Source organism: Cyprinus carpio, chromosome B11 (genome assembly GCF_018340385.1).
Source record: "Cyprinus carpio isolate SPL01 chromosome B11, ASM1834038v1, whole genome shotgun sequence".
Classification (NCBI taxonomy): domain Eukaryota; kingdom Metazoa; phylum Chordata; class Actinopteri; order Cypriniformes; family Cyprinidae; genus Cyprinus; species Cyprinus carpio.
This window is the reverse complement of record NC_056607.1, coordinates 11091837-11113817: the sequence shown is the minus strand read 5'-3', so window position 1 is coordinate 11113817 and position 21981 is coordinate 11091837. Positions and strand designations below refer to the sequence as shown.

Here is a 21981-nt window from a genome sequence, read left to right as displayed (position 1 = left end):
GAAACAGCTCCACTCTGTGGTGATTACAATAACTACAGTTCAAGCCACTCTGTGTTAAGCACAGACAAAAATATGTTTATGCAAGATTTATTTACTCATGCAAATACAAACGTTAGAACACAAACAACTGAACAATACAATAAATATAACCAGACTTTTTTTTTTTTCAGAAATCAGATCTATTAATTTACACAATAAAACAAATCTCAACAGCAACGATGCATGTCTCTTCATTTATACAAAATGACACACAAATCTAATCGCAGGACTTTCATAGAGACTCATTTGCAGGACTCTTTAATAATCTGATTCTGATTCTTCACCAGAGTGGCTAACATGGACATGAAGTTGGGCTTCTGAGCGGCAGGTTTTGTTACACCAGAGGCAGAAACTTTCTTCTGGTTCCCTCGTTTCATCTTAGGCTTCACGCTGAACAGATCTGTGGGAGTCCTGAACCCATCCGAATCCTCAGAAATCTCCTCCTGCTGCTCATTCTGGAAACCATTCTGAGCTTCACGAATCACTCCACGTTTGTGCTTCTGCCGAGGGCTTTTCCTCTGTTCCGCAGCTTCCACAGCAACAGTTTCAGGCGTTTCATCAAACTTCAGCACCCGCCGCGTTCCGTCTATGCCATCAAACACTTCCTGCTTGTTCAGTTTGCCCCGGACATTAGTCGTCCTCTGTTCGCTGGAGGCATCCGAGTTCAGCTTCAAATCTGCATTTAATCTTGAAATCTTATCATCTACAAGCAGTTTGTCCTCCTGTGTCATCCTAACACTAAGGTTGAGAGGAGAAAGCTGCTGAGAAAATGTGTTGTTCAAAGAAGGCTTCCTTTTCACTGAAGATGTCCAGCCAGCCACGGGTGGCCAGACCACAGATCGTGACCTCTTACGATGCCGTGGCTTTGCTTTGGTAATGGACCGGTTGGTCTGAATGGAAAGCAGATACTTGCAGCGCCGTAAATTCCTAGATATATGCATACAAAAATTATTTTGCTACATATATACGCACAATACTGGAGTATTTTTAATCTTTCCTTGAATGGGAAATCTAATTTTTGGAAATAGCATCAAATCATCAAAATCATTACAGACACTATTGGAAAAGAACTGAACTGAGCTGGACAATGATATCAGTGAATCGATGATGAACACAGTTTTTAACTGAAAAATTGACTGTTTACTACTGTCCTCTTTTTAGAGCTGCTTTACAGCAGAATTCAATTTTGTTTTGCATTGACATTGTTCTTCTGTTTAACACTGTAAAGCTGCTTTGACACAATCTGTAGTGCATAAATCACTATATAAATAAAGGTGACTTGACTATTAAAATTAAAATACATTGTGTCACCACAGAAACAGTATCACCGTTTCCACAAAAATATTGAGCAGTGTTTTCAACGCTGATAACAAGAATGTTTATTGAGTAGCAAATCAGCATATTCAAATGATTTCTAAAGGATAATGTGACACTGAAGACCCCAAATCTTTATGGAGTTAATTCTGATCATGAATGACTCACCTCTGCTGAAATGCATGAGGTCTGGAGCAGTTTGCTTCTGTTCTGTTGACAGCTGCAAAGTCGGAGCCTCCTGCTAACAGCTTCCTGATCCGACTCAGGCTCGTCCACAATAATCTGAAGATCAACATTCACATTCAAACTAATTAATATATGATTATTAAAGCGGTAATTCACTGCTGGCAAGATGGGCTTTTAAATAAAACTTGGCTATCTAGGCAGTAAAAAGCTTAGCCTAATATTTTAAAAACCTTTATGTTGTAACACAGTAATTTTATTATTTTCCTGAAAATGCTAGTGTTATTGTACTGGACTAAAATCTACTTACTTTGATGATAATTCTTGTACTTTTCTGCGATTTCCCCACCTTGTTATACGATATTCCCGGTCAAGGTTTGTTTTATTATTTCTTTTTTTAAGCTAATGCACCTTAGTTTTTTTTTAGTGAACACAGCCAAAATTATCCACAAATATTTTGTATTTTTATTACTCTAGTGCATAAGTTCACTGAGGCCAAAGACCAATGAGTTCCTAAAAATTTTTAAAAAAAAACCTCTGGGCTTTCTATAAACAGAGCTTACTCTACTGTAAGTCTTCTAATTATCAGTGTTATATTAATGTAAAAGATAACATACCCCTTCTCTCGATGACGGTGTCTCTGAGGGTGCCACTTCTTAAGCAGAACCCACACATCACAAGATAAAGATGCTGGATCTAATACACAAAGACATACCAAAAAATATTTTTGGTAACACGATAACAGGTGCTTTGTATTATTAGCTTTATGTTAATCTCTTCTACAAACGGCACATCTGAAATATTTACCTGTATCTCTGCTTTTCTTTTCCGGGGTGGGATGTTTTCTCATCTTTGCGAAAAGTCTCTCACACTCTCTGCATCTTACTGTATTGAGAGGACGACAGGGTGAGCTGGGACCCGATTCCACTGTGAAATCAGTACTGGATTCGTCCAAAATAGACTCAAGCTCTGCTCGAGACTCAATCTCGATCTTGGTCTTAGAGGTATTAGCCCTAAACCTGAGTTTCTCTAGAGTGTCCTCAGCCATTGCACCTGGAGCCAGGGAGATCTTCTGAACCGTCCCAGGTTGTGCTTCCACATCAGAAAGCGGCCTCTCGCCTTCTTTTCTCACGCGACATGATGAACCAGCTCTACTCTTCCTTACCGGCCGCTCCATATCACGAAGAACAGACACCTGATCTTTTATTTCTTCCACACTGTCTGACTGACTAGAGTCAGCGTCCCTCAACACCACAGAGATGCTCTCAGAGTCCTTCACATGTTCTCGCTGTCGAAGCCGTCGGCTTCTCAGGACTGTCCTGCGCCGCAGCTTCATAGAGACAGATTTGGTAGTAACCTCCCTGAGAACCAAGATGTTCACCTGTGATGAAGAATTATCTAAATTAAACAGTTTATCTAACAACATCATATGCAAGTTACTAAGCAAAAGTCCTCATGTTTTTTTTACTTATTAGCGTGATTTCTACCTCACTGTAGTATCCTGACTCTTGTCTTGGAGGAAAGTTAGCGAGGTAGTGGTACTTAGCCCTGAAAACAATAGTCATCAGTGACTAAATCGCAGTTTGTTTCATAACTAACTAGTCACTGCAGTTCTGGTCACAAATCCAAACAATATAAATAAAAACTAGCACATCTGATTCACTAATGCCCAATTCTTTCTAGGGAACAGCTTACTAGTTACATAATGTAACGGTAACGTTAAACACGATAAACTGAGACGTCTTCAGCTCTCTCCTTACGAAACATTCATTCAGATAACTCAAGTAATAGGATTAAGTGTAATGTGTTAATTAAACAATCTCCTCACAAATAGCATATTTGCTTCGTTTTACTCGAAAAAGTTAACGTTATACGTCACGTTGTTCGTTTAGGTTTGCCTGACTGTCTCGTGAAGGAATGGTACTCTTTGAAACACGAAAACACATATTTCTTACTCTCTCTCAAAATTGTGATAGTCTGTTTGCTGTAATAACATGTCCAACGCGTCCATCGCTTTAAACCCAAGTCCGAAGCGGATCCGCAGTTTTCTTCTGTTTACCTCAGTACCGCAGCAGGGCTGTTCGCGCGAGATCACTTTTGTGCCAAGCCTCGCGCGAGCAATCATCAACCGGAAACTGTAGTTCAACTGGAGCAGCCATAAGGGTGCGCTGTAGGCTAATTGTAAATTATGTTAGCCTCCAGAAAGCCCAAATTTGGGCAAAATAATTTTTTTAAATAGTTTCCTTAATCTGAGTTTGCCACCTGAACACACACAAAAAAGAGGACTCGATTCAACAAATTTGTGTTAGAAAAAAAAAAGAAAACTTAATTTGTCATTCAGGCCCCAAAATGGGCACCCATAGGAAATGAATGGAAAATACTAAAACTCAAGGCATTTATTATTATTATTATTATTATTATTATTATTATTTGTATTTGTCCAACAAAAATCAATAAATTCAACACAATGCAGATCATACATACACATAAATGAAGGGGTGAGTCTATACAACTTTCTCAATGTGGCAAAAAACTAAAATGTCTGAAACATGCTTGTTAGGTTTATTGTTTATTCTTACCTGTTTGGCATAATTTGGTTCCATTTTACTTTTTTGAATTATTGAAATTTGATGTTTTTTGTTAGAAATAAATTATTTCTCTGACTCTTACTTTCTCTTTTTCTTATAGCATGGTCAGATTTGTCTCTAAGCATATTTAGGCATCTTTGTATAGTCTCACCTAACACAAGTTTTTTTTTTTTTTTTTTTACTTGTGATAAAATCTAAAACTTAAGAGGTTAAGTTCATTACAACAATGGTTTATTGATTTCAGCCTATATGCAGCCATTGAGTACTACAGTCATATAGTGGCTATTGATATTTTTTATTTTTTTATACCATCAGATGTCACCAGCTGTCACCAAACTCACCAAAATTTTAGGTTTTGGCTGTCTAAACTTACTGGAATGATTTTCTTTACTTAAGTATAAGAAATATTTTATTTTACAAAAAAATATGGTACTTTTAGAGGTTAATTAAAAAAAAAATCACAAAAAACTGCATAAATTGAAAGTTTTTATTTTATTGAAGGCAGTGATATCATATGACATTTATTGAAAAAAAAATAAAAAATCGGGATCACAGCTGAGACCTTCGTGCCCAAATATGTCCATGAAGGATGAACTAAGGGCTGCTATTTGAAGGATGCTTGAGGGTTAAACTTAAAATTTGTCTTTTTGTGACACTAACATTTCTGACTCACTCCTAGAGCTTTCAAGCTGTCATCAGTCGGGTCAGTCTGCCTTAAAATCTCAAAATTCTATAATTTAAGTTTCTCTTGATTAACTTTTTTTTTTTTTTTAACCTAGTTCAAAAATTAAATCACAAGGTATTAGGTAAATGTATTATATTCAGTTCTCTGAAGACACACATAATACTGAACTTGTTTAAGTTAAGATTATTGAAATAATCACACTTTGTATGTCCCATGTCACATTATATATAACATTAAAAACAAGAACAAACAGAAAATACGGCCATGAAAAGTCATGATTAATTAGATGTATTAATTACACTTTTTTTTTTTTTTTTTTGTCTGTGGTCATACAAAAGCTTAATGGAGACTAAAATACAGTACTTCCTTCAAAAGTAGTAATTTGTCATAAACATGAGAAACAACAGGACAAAATGAATTAAAGACAGCTAGAACTCACACACTGGACATCTCTACTGTCGTTGTCCAAAATGAAGACAACTTCAAATGCCCTTTTCAAGCTAAGTTCTCTTGATTTTCTTCATTAACTGACCTCTATGAAATGAACAAAAACCAATTATGATTTTAACCTTTGTTTTCACTTAAAAAAAAAAAAAAAATCACAAAAAAATTATTCAAATGCATGATTTGCTAGTCTATAGAACTGCACATGCTTGGCTTTGCCATGAGTTAGAATATTGCATGTTTGCATGCAAAGAACAGAGTATAAGTTAATTTTACACATAATTATTAATTACATATATATATATGATTTAGGAAAAATACCTTTTGTATTGTATGTTTCTTTAAATAAGAAGCACCTGTTAAATAACACATTTCAGAGTAGATTTATAATGTAATAACAATGTATAGGATAACATTAAGTCTCAAAGCTTACAGTAATATAACACAGTGTTTTGTTTTGTTTAACTAGAGAAATGGTACAGATCAAAATATAAGTGCTCTATAAACACAACTGAAGCACCAATTTAAATAAAATAAACATATTTCTAAGAACATAAAATTATAAATTATTTAAATGAGTTAGCAACCCAAAAATATGATTAAAATCATGTAAAGTGTTTCTGTTGAAATTAAATATATATTATTATATTATATTAGTTAATTGTATTTTACAGTTCTTAAATTAGAATTGTATACTTAAAACACAGAACGGCACAGTGGTCCATTTCCTGCAGTCTGTTAGCTTCACAACATATCCTGTGGTGTTTTTTATTGGCTTCCCTGTTGATGCTTGTCCTTTGCTACTGAACTGAGGTCAACTGATTTTTTTTTTCAACTGTTAGATTTAATAAAACAGGTCATAGATCCGTCCTGAAGGTCACCGGTTTTCTAGGAACTGCAGTCGTTACTGCATTAGACAGCTGCTGCTTGGCAGGAAGTCTTGAACATATGTAACCACAGCCTTGGAAAGATAAGTCATAGTACCGTAGCTGCCACTAGGAGCACTGTCAAAAAAGAAGTTACAGATTCCTGTGGCAGGATCTTTCTCTAAGAAATACTCATTGGCCCCGCTGGATCTCTGAAATAAAAACACATGAGACACAATATCCAGATGTGCAAAACTGGAATCTACACAAAACAGGCACACTTTGATGAAGTCGAGATAGTTTTGATATGTTTAGCCTTTTTCATCAGTACATAATTCCCATAATAGTATTTGTGTTATTTCATAGTTTCGATGACATTACCATTATGCTAAAATGGTAAAAATCGTAATAATCAAGAAGAAGCAGGTATGCACATACCAACTGAGCATCATATGATTATATATAATGGCATATGCATGATGATACCTGATCCTGTTGAAAGAGATCGTTGGCCATGTGAACAATGCGGTCAATGTGAATAATTCCCCCAATACTGGCAATCTCCATGTCAGCTACAAGGATCAACACCATAATGGCCTCCACCAGCAGCTGTCTGTACTCAGGCTGTGGGACATGATTCAGTACAGACTCCACATGCACTGCGAACTTGATCTCTCCTTCCGTCATCTACAATAATTCACACAGATAACAGTTCATGGTTACGGGTATTTAAAGGGATAGTTCACCCAAAAATTCTGTCATTAATTACTCATCCTCATGTCGTTCCAAACCTGTAAGACATTCATTCATCTTCAGAACACAAATGAAGATATTTTTGATGAAATCCGAGAGCTTTCTGACCCTCCATAGATGGCAACGCAACTGACAAGTTCAAGGCCCAGAAAGGTAGTAAGGACATCATTAAAATAATCCATGTGACATCAGTGTTTCAACAGTAATTTTATGATGCTAAGAGAGTACTATTTGTGGGCAAAGAAAACAAAAATAACTATTCAACAATTCTCTTCCATGTCAGAATTCAACGTGCATTCATTACAATACGACGACGCATGCGTGTGGTTCCTCTCTTTGCAAACAAGGCGCAGCACAATCAGGTTCTACGTCAGAACGCCGGCTCCTGCATCAGCAGCACCACACGCATGCATCGTGGTACTCTTGTGAACACGCGTCGAAATCTGACATGGAAGAGAAGAAATTGTTGAATAAAGTTATTTTTGTTTTCTTTGCTCACAAAAAGTATTCTCGTAGCTTTGTAAAATTAAGGAACAACTGATGTCACATAGAGTTTTTTTAATGATATCCTTAATAATGTCCTGGGCCTTGAATGTGTCAGTTGAGCTGCTGTCCATGAAGGGTCAGAAAGCTCTCGGATTTCATCAAAAATATCTTAATTTGCCTTCAGATGATGAACGAAGGTTTTGGAACGACATGAGGGTGAGTAATTAATGACATAATTTTGATTTGTTAGTGAACTAACCCTTTAAGGTTCAATGTAATATAGTTTGGCAGAGTATACTGTATAAATACACAGCTCAAAAGTTTGGGGTAGGTTAGGTTTTTCTTAAATACATTTTTGAAAGATGCTCACCAATGCAGCATTTATTTCATCAAAATATAGTAAAAAATAAAGTCATATTGTGAAAAATTAATACAATTTGAGGTTTTCTATTTTTCCATTCTAATTTGAAGTGTATTTTATTCCTGTGATGGCAAAGCTTAATTTTCAGCAGCCATTACTCCAGTCTTCAGTGTCACATGATCCTTCAGAAATTATTCTCTCAAGAAATATTTCTTCTTATTATTCATGTTGAAACCAGCTGTGCTGCTTAATATTTTTATTGAAACTAATACATTTTTTTTTTAATTAATGAATGGAAAGTTTCAAAAGATCAGCAATTATTTTAAATAGTTTTCTTGCTGACCCCAAATATGTAACCCTGGACCATGAAACCAGTCATAGGTAGCACGAGTATATCTGTGGCAATAGCCAACAATAATACATTGTATGGGTCAAAATTATAGATTTCTCTTCTATGCCATAAAACATTAGGATGTTTAGTAAAGATCATGTTCCATGATGATATTTTGTAAATTTCCAACCATAACTATATCAAAACTTAAGTTTTGATTAGTAATATGCATTGCTAAGAATTTGGACATATTTAAAGGCGATTTACTAAAGTCGAATATTTAGATTTTTTGCACCCTCTGATTCCAGATTTTCAAATAATGGTATTTCAGCCAAATCTTGTCTTACCTTGTCTTGCCTAACAAACCATACATCAGTGGAAAGCTTATTTATTCAGCTTTCATATGATGTATAGATCTCAATTTCACAAAATTTGACCCTTATACCTGGTTTTGAGGTCCTGGGTCACATATTTTTAGCTGTTGTTATATATAGTCAAGAGGTTCAATTTAATGTTATGCAATCTACTATTTATAGTATAAGTACACACATACATATATACTGCATATATACATATACACATAGATGGATGCACCTCACGGGTGGTGGAGGAAGGCAAGACATATCCAGCAATGGAGAGGCCATGACATTTCTGGAGAATCTTCCAGACTTTCTGGTAGAAGCCCATTGGAACCCTGTTTATGGCCCCGTCCAGTCTGCGTCTCCTCAGCCACTGGCCCTGGCGCTCCTCCCACTGCAGGTGTGAGTCTCCTGTGCCAGTCGGAGACAGCATCCCGCTGGGAGTTGAGGGGCTGCTGCATCGCTACAGACACGCACACATTTGCATTGTCAGTATATCATAAAGATACTAGGTAAAAATTTGACTAGTGAGACTACTGGCACTAATCAGCACATATAACACACTTAAAACATGCTTCAGTTTTAGTAAGCAGAAACTATGACAAACATAGCTAAGCTGTTACAATGTCAGCCCATGCTAAGAGAGTGAAATGACCACAACAAGACAAGACTTGAGACACATTAGAAATGTTAATTGTTTGTTATGGCTGGAAGTTTGTCCCATTTCAAATCAGTCAACTAATCTGAGGCACTGAAAAATTTCATTAGATTAAATTTATATTTATTGAGTACCAATGAACTGAATTCACCCCTCCAAGTTAAAATTATTTTTAATCTTCTGAACTGAAAAATAGTGTTTGACAGTGGAGAGCAGGTGTTAGTGGAGAGGGTTTTGGTTTTTCTGCAAGTTACCGTGGAACGAGGGGATGTGAAATTACTGCTGATGGAATGACTGCTGGTAAATATCTATGAGAATAAAAGCAGAGCATACAAAGATTTAAAATGGACATCAAAATGGAAAGTACTTCTGATGAACGAACAGTTGAGGCATCAATCATACAGAGAGACATTAACAAGAAAAACGATCACCTACACAGTCAAAAAGATGCTTCATATTACTAAAATGATGTGTATGATATGGGCAAACTGAATATTACTCAGAATTTTCATGCTAATACTGGATTCATGGTCTCGAAAAATGTGCTGTGACCACTAGACAGAATGAGCTCTGCACAAAAAAAGCTATTCTACAGTAATAGCACAGCATGCCAATATTACAAACTCAACCCACACTCATGGGTCTGGAGTCATCGAGCTGAAAACAAATAATATAAAAGCCATTTAAAGGTACAATAGTGAGGAAATCTGTTTATGACATCTTAAACTGCAGTGTAAATATATCACAATTTGCAAAATGTAAAAACATTTGATAAATAATTTCCAGACACATCTTCTCTTTCACTCCACCTGTTTGATTTCAGTCTTGAGTTTTCTGATGCCCGTGCGCTCTGTCTTGGTGGCCCCCGTGTGTCCAAGCTCATGGATGGAGATGGCAGGACTGGTGGTTGAAGACTGAATCGGGCGCACTTTCACACAATACAGAGCGATTATTGAAGAACAGACCACACAAGAGTAGCCACATCATTCCTCTTTTTAAATGAACTGCACAGAACTCTTAAAATAATATGTTTGTAGTTAATCAGCTGCATTCATTCGATCTAAAGGGACAGGAAATACATTTGTTACAAAAGATTTCCATTTCAAATAAATACTGTTCTTTTGAACGTTCTATTCATCAACAATTCCTGAAAAAAAGCATATTCCACAAATATGCTTTAAATTCAACTGTGCCATCACAGGGATATACTGCCACTGAATAAAAAATAAAAAAAAGGTAATTGCAAGTTTTTATCTCGCAATTCTGAATTTATTTCTAGCAATTGCAAGTTTATATCCTGCTATTCTGACTTTATAACTCATAATTGTGTTTATATCACACAATTCTGAGAAAAAAAAAGTTTGTACATCTCGTAATTCAGATTTTTTTTCTCCGAATTGCCTAATACACTCGCAATATGACTTTTTTTCTCAGAATTGTGAGATATAAATTTACAATTTCGAGTTATAAAATCCAATCGAATTGCAAGTTTATATCTCATAATTCTGACTTAACTCGCAATTGTAAGATAAAAATTCTCAATGACCTTTTTTCATATTTTTTACTCAGTGGTGGAAACAGGCTCTTCTGTAAGAATACATTACATTTTAATTTATATATATATATATATTAATATGTCCACAGTAATACTGTTTTTAATGTATTTTATTCAAATAAATACAGCCTTGGTGAGACAAGCGACTTCTTTCTAAAACATAAAATACAAAGTCGTGTACATATAGTACAGAAGATGACTCTCAAAAATAAAACTATAAAAATGACACCTAAAAACCCAAAGGAATTCTCACTGGGGTAAAGAGCATAAAAAACTAAGGCTGGTTGATACTCACTGCTCCTCTCTACACCAAACTCTTTCCCGCTCAGGATGTGATGTAAGAGATTCTTCATGTCAAAAGGACTGAGGCTCATCAGGCTCTCTGATGCCTCCTCACCTGTAGATGTCACATGGACAGATTTATTGCACTTAATGTAAGCAAATATAAAGATTTACATTGTAGAACCAAAACTTTGATTGGCTGTACCTGAGCAGTGTAGACTGCGAGCAAGTTCTGTAGCCATCACTTGCATGATGAGCCCGATGCGCAGACGCAGCATGTCTCCAAACAGAGACGGCTGAGAGCGCACATACATGGCCAGATACACCATGATCTCCTGAGTTCAGAAGTTTAATAAGTCAATTGAATAGAACAGTGGAAGATAGCAACATAACTTGAAGGCTTAAAATTAGAACTACCTGTGTGAGGACAGCAATGCTGATGTCTTGTCCACTGGCCTCATAAATCAAGCTAATCAGTTCTTCAGGAGGAAGAGGACTAAAAATAAGAGAATCGGTTAAGTAAAAGGAGAATATTAAAATTGTTGCTTTCGAAAAAATAATGATTTAAAAAATAAATAATCTAAAATGACTATCAGAAACTAAAGACACTCACACTGTGATGACCTTCTCTCTGGGTTCGGGAGGAAGACCCACTGTCAGCTGTTTATGATGGGAGATCAGATCTGTGCAAGACTGAGTGCATGCACACACACACACACACACACACACACACACACACACACACACACACACACACACAAAACATTATTAGAGGTAAAACTGCTGCCACTGAGAGTTAAGCTGATATAAATCATTTTTACTCTGTTTAGATTATCATAGTTTTATAAATCTAATATTGTATATTTTATGACAATTTTCTTGAGCAGCAAATCAGCATATTAGAATGATTTTTGAAGTAGCATGTGACCTTAAAGACTGGAGTAATAATGCTAAAAATTACATTTTAAAATATATAAAAATAGAAAACAGTCATTTTAATTTGTATTAATATTTCACAATATTGCTGTATTTTTGATCAAATAAATGCAACCTTCTACTAATATCTGACTCCACACTTCTGAATTAGAATATAACAAACATTAAAAGTTTCACAATGTCAAAATTCTAAATATGTAAGTTTTAATTATATATATATATATATATATATATATATATATATATATATATATATATAAAATGACCAAGAAACATAAACGTGTCTGTTGTTTATCAAACAAGCACTGGTAGATATGGGGTCTCACCTCAGCAAGGACTTCCACTCTTTTTTTCAGGATGCCTGAAATGTAGCGGATGAGGCCCCATTCCTTACAAGCTCCTGCCCGAACATACAGCTCCTCCAGCAGGGAGCGAACAGTTGCCTCTCCTTGTCCTGACAGATTTACTATCCAATCTGAACCCCTAAACACATTGACGATTGATTTTTTGACTTTGATTAAATATGGCTTATAAAATTAATTATAATGGATATGCACAGTCAATATGTACAAACGTTCTCACTTCATCGCATAGAGGACATAGAGGATATCTGCCTGGTCCTGAAGGGTTGGACAATGCTTTAGCTGATTGACCAGACAGGCAAAGTCTGTGTTCCCATGAGAATCACGTGGCAAGTGCAGGTCAACGCTATCGACCTAGATTGTGTGTGCAGCCAAAAACAGACATGAATCAAAACTATGGGCCATTTATTTAATTTTTTCACTTTATACTGGAGTGTAGAGTCTTGCCTTGGTGTGATGAGAAACACTGTGCTGAGGAACATCCAGCAGATTGAGAGACTTTCTGTGTTTGCTCATGATGGGGACAACAGGCAAATACATGGAAGGCTCTGAAAAACATAACAGAATGAGATGACTAGCCATACTCTAAAAGAAAGCATGAAATCCACTTAACTATTAACGATCGACTGAGGGCTTACTGGGCATGTTGTGGCCCTGAACCTGGGCCATGAAAGAAAGGATGTCCCTGGTGGTGTGTTCAGCACTAAAAACGTGGTGCTGCCCCTTCTGAATGGGAGGCAGATGGCATTTTGTAGCAGTGCTGTGCAATAGATCTGTAAGATACTGGTCAAACATGTGTCCTGAACCTCCTGTGGGAAAACAAACCACCACTTTTCATTTTAGTTCATGTGGAGTATTGTGCATAAGTGCATATGTTGTGTTTTGGATGCTGGTGTCCCAAGTAGACTTATTAACTAGTTTTACCAACAAGATCAGGAATAGAGATGCACAGATATTGTTTGGATGATAATGATTAGTAAATTCAACAAATTAATCATATTAAATGCTACAAGTGAATTTAGGCATCACAATAATGTAGAGTATGAAAAATGGATATTCACTTTGATATTTGCTAAACATTACATTTCACAGTGCTATTAAGTTAAACGTTTTTAAGTGAGTGTAAGAAATTTAAATGTAAAAACAAATCTTTAAAATCAGTGGAAAACTAATATACAGTGTTATTTTAGAGTTATTTATATTATAGTATGTATTCATATTTTGAATTAGCTTTTATTTTTATTTTTTAACTCTAAAAATCATACATTTTTAAAAAATCTGTCATGTAATGTGCTTTTGTCATTATATTAGTTTTATATTTTTTTATATTTATATTTTTATATTTATATTTTATTTTATTTCAGTAATTTCAATACTTCAAGTTCAACTTATTTTATTTCAGTTGCCAATGCCAATTTTTTTATTCACGTTTTTTAAGTTAAAATTTTTTCAGCTAATATTTATATTTTATTTTAATTTTAATAGTTTAGTTAGCAATAACAACACTGCTGAAATGGTGCCCTAAGAAAGACCATTCTGGTCCATCAGCTTGACCAAAAATAACCAGCATAAATCAACCTTGAACCATCAACACTTAATCTGGTCTGAAAACCCTGGTTTTCAGCTGGGTATGTATACATTTATTTTTTGGGGGAGAGATGCTTTCCAAAGCAGCTACGTATATGCAAGTCAGTATGGATACCCGAGGGCCCAAAACTCTCTTCCTCTTCTTCTTCCTCTTCCTCCAGCAGATTCTCTTCAGAATCAGCATCCAAGAAGCTGAGCTGGGTATGAAAGGAGGTTGTGAGGAATGAAGAGAGGTTTGCCATCTGCACCCTAAACAACAAAGGGATTCATGATGTCAAATAAACCATATTTCTGCCTCAAACATCATACTATAACTCTTTTTATTGTTACTGTCACAATTTTTCTGACCTTGCACCCGCAAAGTAGCCATCTTGAAGCTTCCGGAGGGTAGAGAGGATACAGGGGTCAATACTGTCACCATCCTCAACTGGCCCAATAATAGAAAGAAAGAAACTGTTATTATCAATTTGTGCATATTGCAATATCTTCCATCGTACGAGAAGTTTTACCCAGCATGCTCAGTGTGATAGGGAACGTGAGGGTAGGTCTTCCAGTCATCCGCCAGCAGGACGAGAGATAAGCAAGCTCTGTTCGCAGCATCTCCACAATCATCTGGTTATCCAGAGCCAAGTAGAAGTGATGCTGGTCAATGAACTATGGGAAAAACACATTGTTATAATGTTTTTTTAGACTTTACAGTATATACGTACATATATACATATTTTGTAGAGTAGGTCTTCTCCTATAAAAGTCTTCCATGTGAGATCCTTTTTATTTACCTGTGGAGTGAATGTGTAAGTACCATTTCTGATCTCATAAAACTTTGAAGTTCCCAAGACACCAATGTGCCTGTATGGTCGCCCACTCAGATTCAGCTTTTTACAGTTGCCTGTGCAGTGGAAAAAGGAACCGGTTGAATTCAGTTTTGTATCCCAGAGCCTTCAAGCCAGCTTCTTCCAAATGCAGTTTTACAGATGTAGCCTTTGTTTACACTGTCTGGCTCTGTCCTGTTAGTCATGGTGAATCTAAACACTTACCCAATTTCACGTAAATGTGGCTCAGGATGCGAGCTGGCATGACCCGGATGGGAGAAACTTCGGAGATGGTCTGAACCTCAATCCCTTTATCCCTCAGCAGCTGCTGGATCTGCACTGACTCAGCCACTACACTCACTAAACAGAACAAATAGAGCTGCTGGTAAAAGGCCAGTCTTCTCTGTTTAGCAAATTAGATCAAATTCAAAATTGAGCTTCCAGCAATGAATTGAATCTGCTCCTTAAATGGACTTCAGCCAAACACAACCAGCTCACTCATTCCTACTGTGGTAGATTTTCATATCTTAAACCTTTTTATACTACTGTATATAGTTTCATATATATGAAACATACTATATAAATTCTTATATATTCAGTTTATTCTTTCTTTAACCAAAATCTTTCAAAATATTGTTTTTTTGCAGTATTGTTTTAGATATATATTTATGAGGTTATGTGGAATGTTTTTTTTTTTTCTCACTCAAACACACTGACATTGTTAATTATAAAAATCTGTATGATAATATCATAATTTCAAAAGTTATCATGTTTCACGTGAGCTAATTGCCCCTTGTTTTAAAAAAAGAGCAACCTTTGCCCTTTATCTCTTTGTTTCTTTGTTTCTCAAATATCTCTTAGCACTTTATATCTCCTTACATTTTTTGTAAAGCTATTACAACTTAGTTAGTTATCAAGTTACAATGTAATTGAGCATAAGTGCCTAAGTTTGGCCAAAACATATTTCTAAAAATTACAGAAATTCAAAAGGTGCTATATGGTACAAATAAGTCTGTGTCTGAATAGGTACTGTTTGGCTGTTTATATTCCTCATTAAAAAAAAAAAAAAAAAAAAAAATTAAATCAATAATATTCACAAACCTTGCACAACAACATCTGGCTTGAATTCTTTAGAAAATCGCCTATTCAGAGGATCAATCTCTCCAGGGGCCAGAAATCCCTATGAACCCAAATGAACCATTTGTCAGATATCAGTAAAAGAAGCAGAATAGATAAGAAACAAAGGATTGCCTAAGAAACACTGGGACTACTGTTTTGACATTTCACATGTACACTTAATCAACAAAGATACCAAAGGTAGCGCTTCAACACCTGACATCATATCTGATTATACAGAGTATAACATGTTTAATATGAAAGTGGATCCAGGCTTTGGTACCTCTGCCAGCAGACAGCCCAGGATATACAGAGACTGGCCCCACATGTGTGGGAGCTGGCCAGCGGCCACACGCTCCACAGAGTGAGGGTTCCTGTACTCCTCTTCAACCTGAACAAGAAATAAACACACAGATGAGCAACAGATTAAAACATTTTACCCAGGATTGTTTGTGCCACATGAGTCCAAACACTCATTCAACTTAAATCAATCTTCTCAACTGGCATAATTTAGTAAACATTGTGTCATTGTGCAAAAAAATGAGTATTTGAGGTGATAAATGTACATGCAGATTTAGAGTGATAAATGATGTTGCAGATGAAAATTAGACATTGATGAACTGTACATGGTATTGATCAGACTAACAAAATGGTTTAAACTCACTTTGTCAGCAGGTACAGCATAGAGTTCAGGCACCAGACGAATCCCGTGTTTGCCTCTGATCAAAACTCCTTCAAGAGCCTCTCTGTATTCCTGCACCTGAGGAATGACACACCGTCAGCCATAACTACATACTGCCTCCATGTGGCCATGAGTGGGAGTTATATCTTCTACTTTCAGAATACAAGCGAGTATTTATAGGACGGCCTGTTCATACCTGCTCATGGTCTTCATTGAAGATGCCATCGAGTATAAGGTAAGTCCAAAACACTGGCCACTCACATTCAATGTTCTCAAAGAGCTTCAGCTCAGCAGGATCATAGTGAAGGCGAGCAGGGTCCTATCACAACCATAAAAACATAGAATGCAGTCAAACTATTAGAGAATTAGCCATAAAATACTTATTTTGTTTAAAATCAAGTGTCTTGTTACCTCTTTTGGGGTCCTGTATCCATCTCGGATAAAGCGACAACAGCCATAACGTCCCTAAAATGATTGAAATTTGCTTAAAGGGATACATAGTTCACCCAAAATGTTCATTTTTGGGGAAGTATCCCTTTAAGATTGTTACAAAAATAGCAACCACAGTTGAAATGCATGTAGCCTCTAAGGGGACATAATAAAAATTGAGATGGGAGGGAAATTAAAGTTTTTGCGTTCTTTCTCAAAACATTTGCATTCTCTTTGCACCCTCTTGTAAAACTTTTGCCTTCCCCAGAGAAACTTTGCATTCACTTGCAAAAGCACTGAAATTTTTTTTCCTGCCAACTATTATTTCCATCACTAAGGTTTTGAGAGAGAATGCAACTGTTTTGTGAGCTTCCACCACTGAAATATAATTCTTCCTCCCATCTCTATTTTACCATCACCATCTGGCAGAGTTCCAAAGTTTTTTAATAATATAATATAGTATACATGGCTCATCATTTTTTATAAAATGCATTTTCTTACACATTCTCGCTCTCCCATAAAAATAAAGTAATAAAATTACATTTCCTTAAAAATCTGAAATGTTCTGCATGTACACTAAACCAGCATAGCCTTTTCCTTAATGGCCAGGTACCTGCAGTTTGGAGATGATTTCACTCTTTGTGTTGTTAACCAGATCTGCATCCTCCACTGCAAACGCAGGAAAAGAGATGACAGAGAGCAGACCGGCATCTATCTCTTTAGAGGTGGAAGCTCGAGGTAGCATGGAGCACAAGATAGACTAGAAACACAATGAGAAACAAGATGTTTGACTCAGGAATTCATGGATAACTTTTACTGATTGAGAAAAAAAATACAATATAAATCATCTTAAATGTGAATCACTGACTTAAATACTAAAGAATAAACTTGGGCTGCATCTCCCAAAACCACTGTAAGCATAAGTAGATCATATATACCAGTGACGCTTTTAGGAAATGCAGCCCTGGTCTGTAAAATAATAACCAACTACGAAACACATTCAATTGATTCATTTACCTGACAATGTTCTACTTCATCTGGGAGAACATGAATCACTGATTTTGGGCCTCCATGAGCTCCAAACAAGTCAAGCTCATCAATGGCCTCCAAAGCTGCCTGGTAAAGTGAACCGGAAAAACAAAAATCAACTTCTGAATGAGCGGAGTGACTAAACAAGACCAGATGACTCTCCTACCTTAGCCATTCCAACAGAGCTGCCGTTTAGTTCAGGAATTCCTTGATTGGTTTTGTCTCCTCTCTCCCACATCCCATAATCCTGCAGGGGAGTGTGAGCTGTGATGCCAGTTTGGTAACTGTTAACTAAGAACGTGATAAACCAATGAGAACTTACAGCCACTTTGTACGCTGCCTCGATGTAGAAAACCAGGTTCTGGATCAACGCCACCTCATCCAAGTTAGATATGATATGCAGACCTGCAATGCAATTTCAAAATGGTTGCAAAAAAATAGGAAACCACACAACACAACCAGCAGAGGCTAAATTCCAATTCCATGGTGTTTGCTTTGAGGCATATCTATGGTATCTATACATAATCTGTAGACTATACTCACATATTCTGCTCTAGTTTTGGGGGAAAATCTATAGTTTTCTGAAAACCTCTGTAAGGACAGATTCTGTGGGGACCTGGCTATAAGTACACCTAACAGTTATAAAATTTCCAGTCTTTTTTAGGAAAACCAACCATTTTGATTACTATACATATTTTTGTCCAATCAAATGTGCTCTAGAATAAAAAAGCCCCTAAAATCTCCCGCATCTGACCAGCAACAGCAAATCATTTGATAAGAGAAATCATAAAACCCGCATGAGATTTCAAGGAAACTGTGCTAGTCAAGAAATTGCAAGGGGTCTTTAAAGGGACAGTTAACCCAAAAAATGAAAATCATTTGTGCTCCAAATAAGAAAAAAGTCATAAAGCTTTGGAATAACATAAGGGTGGCTAAATAATTGAATGAACGAATTTTCATTTTTGGGTGAACTATCCACTCTATAGATTGTTTGTCTCACCTGAGGCGGTCATCTGAGCCAATGTGAGCAGGTACAGTGAAGTGGCATCAACCTGCAGGTGCCCCCACTGATCATCTCCCACCACTGTGGCACAGGTAGGTGTGTGATATTTGGCATGCAGGCAGTCCTTTGTGCTCTGTGTGTGTTTGAACTTCTCTACCTTTGCCACCTGCAGCAATATATGCACATGCTTAGCCAGGCCAGGGAGGTGTGTTGTCAGCTCAAGAATGAATGAATTGATGAATAAATGAAAGAATAAAAACTATATAGCTGGGTTTAGAATGACAAATGAGCAAGACCATAGAGTTAAATGCCGTACCTGTCTCATCATACACTGCAGCAGCCCCTGCATTAGCTTAACCACACTCTGAGAAAAAAAAGAAAATGCTGTTAATAATACAAGTATTGATTTCAGCTGGAAATATTCTGAATAATTTATACTTGCACACACAATTGCCAGACACAATATACTGTACAAAACAGTTTTTAAAGAAATTAATACTTTTATTCAGTAAGGACATATTAAAGTGATCAAAATTTGCAGTAAGCCTTTTATAATAATTTTTTTTTTTATGTTTGAAGGCTTTTTATTTCTTTTGAACTTTCCCCCGAACAGTCGTTTGTTATGAATAGTTGTAGCAATCATCCAACAACCTGTTACATTACTCAACGACAATGTGCTCCTGAACAATGCCACAACAGGTGGTGACGTTTTGAAGTTCCAGTCACCTGTTCAAGCTCGTAGGCTTTAGCTTTGTCCTCATCACGGTCTGCATTCTTGCGGTAAGCCATGCCGAGTCCCCACACTGCCAAGATGCTGTAAACATTATCTCTGACCCAGGCATCCTTCTGCTGCTCGCTAGCTGGCAATAGACCTGTCACTGGATTCTATATGGAGAGGTCAATCCCATCTTTATTTATTCAAATATACACCATATAATTAAATACAATCTTGATCTAATTTGTTATGCTAATTCTCATTACACTTACATATTTTCATTTCATTTTAGATGTTTTAAACACTAGTGACATGCTGAGAAAATGTTAATTCATACAAATAAATAATAAAAAACAAACATAGATGTGTTGATAATTTATTATTACTTACATTACTTACAAAAGTAATAATAAATGATCAACATATCTATGTTTGATTTTTTTATTATGTATTTGTATGAATTAACATGTTCTCAGTTTCTTGTATTGTACATAAAGCATAAGCTCTACTTTTAAAGGAATTTACATGCTGCAGATAATACAAATATTTTCCTCACCCATGGGTTATTTAAAGGTGACCTTTGTACAAGCTTTATTTATTTTTAGATTTCTCCTGTCAGAACGGCCCCAATGGTGCAGAAGAACCTCAACCACAAGAAACTACTGTACTGTAGACAGAGGCCTATGTTTTCATTTGAGCTGGATTTTTCTTTTCTTTTTTTACCAGTATATTTTAATAATTCAGTTTGGCTTTAGGAACAATTTAGATGGTTTAGAACAAAGATTTGCAGAACACACTAGAATTAGAATAGATCAGAATATAGAATTATTAGAATAGATTAGAAAATATATATGTACATAATATAGATTAGAACAATTGAGTAAAATAGAATAGTATGGAATTATATACTATATAATTCCATACTATTCTATTATGCTCAATATATATATCTATATATATATATATATATATATATATATATATATATATATATATATAATATATATATATAGTACCGCCGAACAGAATAATACATTATATAAAGCTAAATAGAATAGAATATGTAATAGAGCAGAACAGAAATTAATGGAGTGGAAGAGAATAGCACGATATATAACACAATGGAATAGAATAGAATAGAATAGAATAGAATAGAATAGAATAGAATAGAATAGAATTCTCGATCATGTTTTGAACAAACCTGGTGGCATAATATTGTTTCTTGGACAAGTCTGGCAAATCCATCCAACCTCACTCCTGAATTACTGCGACTCCTCATGCTGTCATCTGTTTATGATCTCGACACCGAATTTATGAAGATATGAAAGAGAAAACCTTCTGCTTCCTGGTCGATTAGAAGAGAGCATGCAACCAGATCTTTACTGTAGCCTGTAGAATTAATGATTCATGATGACTAGCCAAGTCATGTCCGTCCGCAATGCTGTCCATACATTTACTACATACAAAAACGATTAAAATAAAGAGGCCCACCACACAACCAGGCTTTTCAAAGTCAATAAACGTCCTTCTACCATTTTAAGGATCTGTATTAAAGCTCTGTATGTTCATTATGCATTGCACATCCAGCCTGAATGCCGATGTTGACAGCAAGCGAGAGCCCGCCCACATGATGACGTACGGCTGTTTGAGTGACAGGAAACCCGGAAGTTCAGTAAGCCTTTCGCCAGCATCCAGGGACGGTCGGAAGATTTATAGTTATTTTAAAACAAGCATTCTCTTTCTCAAGAGCTGGTTTAGGTTGTGAAAATTTTTTCTAATAATTCACGCCTATTCCTCGTGCTGAGCGCTACCAAAACGTTAATTAAATCGTCTTGTTTTATGTTTAAAAGGGAAAAGTCCGTGTAGGTTATCCGTTTGTCATTGGGGTCCGCCTACGGTATGTGCTCTGGACCAAACACGATTTGTTTTCATATAGAAGCTCGTATTTTGATTGGTTCACGACGAGTACATTAAAGTGCATTGGGGGCATTGACCTCGAAAGCCAAAAGTAAAGTTTCTCTCTAGTTTTACGAGGCCATTGTGTTGTTAGGGAACAGTTTCATCAACATTGTTCAACTATATGAAAGTATGCTTTTAATTTTTACAACAAAAGTGCCCCATTTCTGATCTGTATATCTTCTTTTCAGAGACTTGAACCGATGACTAAAGTGACTTTAACTTAATTATTTCTACTTTGACTCATGGACCAATCCAAAGTCCAAAAAAATATATTTGCATTTAGTGACAATAGCCCCTCAGGCCTGAATTTCTCACTATGTGTTTCAATAAAAACAAAACGCACAGACGGCTGCTTCTGTAATACATAATATAGAGCAGAACTGAACAAAAAGAATATGCTTAAGTAAAATAACAGAATTAGGGTGGAGTTGAATAGAATTCTCATTG

At 36.0% G+C, this 21981-nt stretch overlaps 2 protein-coding genes across 3 annotated transcripts; both read right to left on the bottom strand.

Annotated features, from left to right (window-relative positions):
• Positions 1–72: 72 nt before the first annotated feature.
• Positions 73–3648, bottom strand: LOC109054539. 2 transcript variants are annotated; one of them, XM_042733906.1, is made up of 6 exons: positions 3492–3646; positions 3024–3084; positions 2344–2917; positions 2154–2232; positions 1522–1635; positions 73–966 (listed from the first exon to the last, which is right to left on the bottom strand). In XM_042733906.1, exons 1-6 carry the CDS (start codon positions 3545–3547, stop codon positions 282–284), a joined length of 1569 nt encoding a protein of 522 aa, XP_042589840.1. In that variant the 5' UTR covers positions 3548–3646; the 3' UTR covers positions 73–281. The 2 variants fall into 2 exon arrangements, with proteins under 2 accessions (XP_042589840.1, XP_042589841.1); XM_042733907.1 differs by lacking the exon at positions 3024–3084 and having other exon boundaries at positions 3492–3648.
• Positions 3649–4597: 949 nt separating this feature from the next.
• LOC109107441 (phosphorylase b kinase regulatory subunit alpha, liver isoform-like) lies at positions 4598–21583 on the bottom strand. The gene is made up of 31 exons (XM_042733905.1): positions 20777–21583; positions 19587–19745; positions 19177–19224; positions 18858–19026; positions 18180–18262; positions 18024–18104; positions 17846–17944; positions 17442–17588; positions 16811–16864; positions 16596–16718; positions 16382–16477; positions 16001–16108; positions 15703–15781; positions 14827–14961; positions 14569–14678; positions 14299–14443; positions 14138–14216; positions 13905–14038; positions 12841–13011; positions 12650–12750; positions 12423–12556; positions 12167–12323; positions 11518–11597; positions 11322–11400; positions 11110–11239; positions 10918–11019; positions 9877–9995; positions 9322–9375; positions 8645–8872; positions 6606–6806; positions 4598–6331 (listed from the first exon to the last, which is right to left on the bottom strand). The coding sequence occupies exons 1-31, from the start codon at positions 20852–20854 to the stop codon at positions 6158–6160; spliced, it is 3657 nt and encodes a 1218-aa protein (XP_042589839.1). The 5' UTR covers positions 20855–21583; the 3' UTR covers positions 4598–6157.
• Positions 21584–21981: the final 398 nt, after the last annotated feature.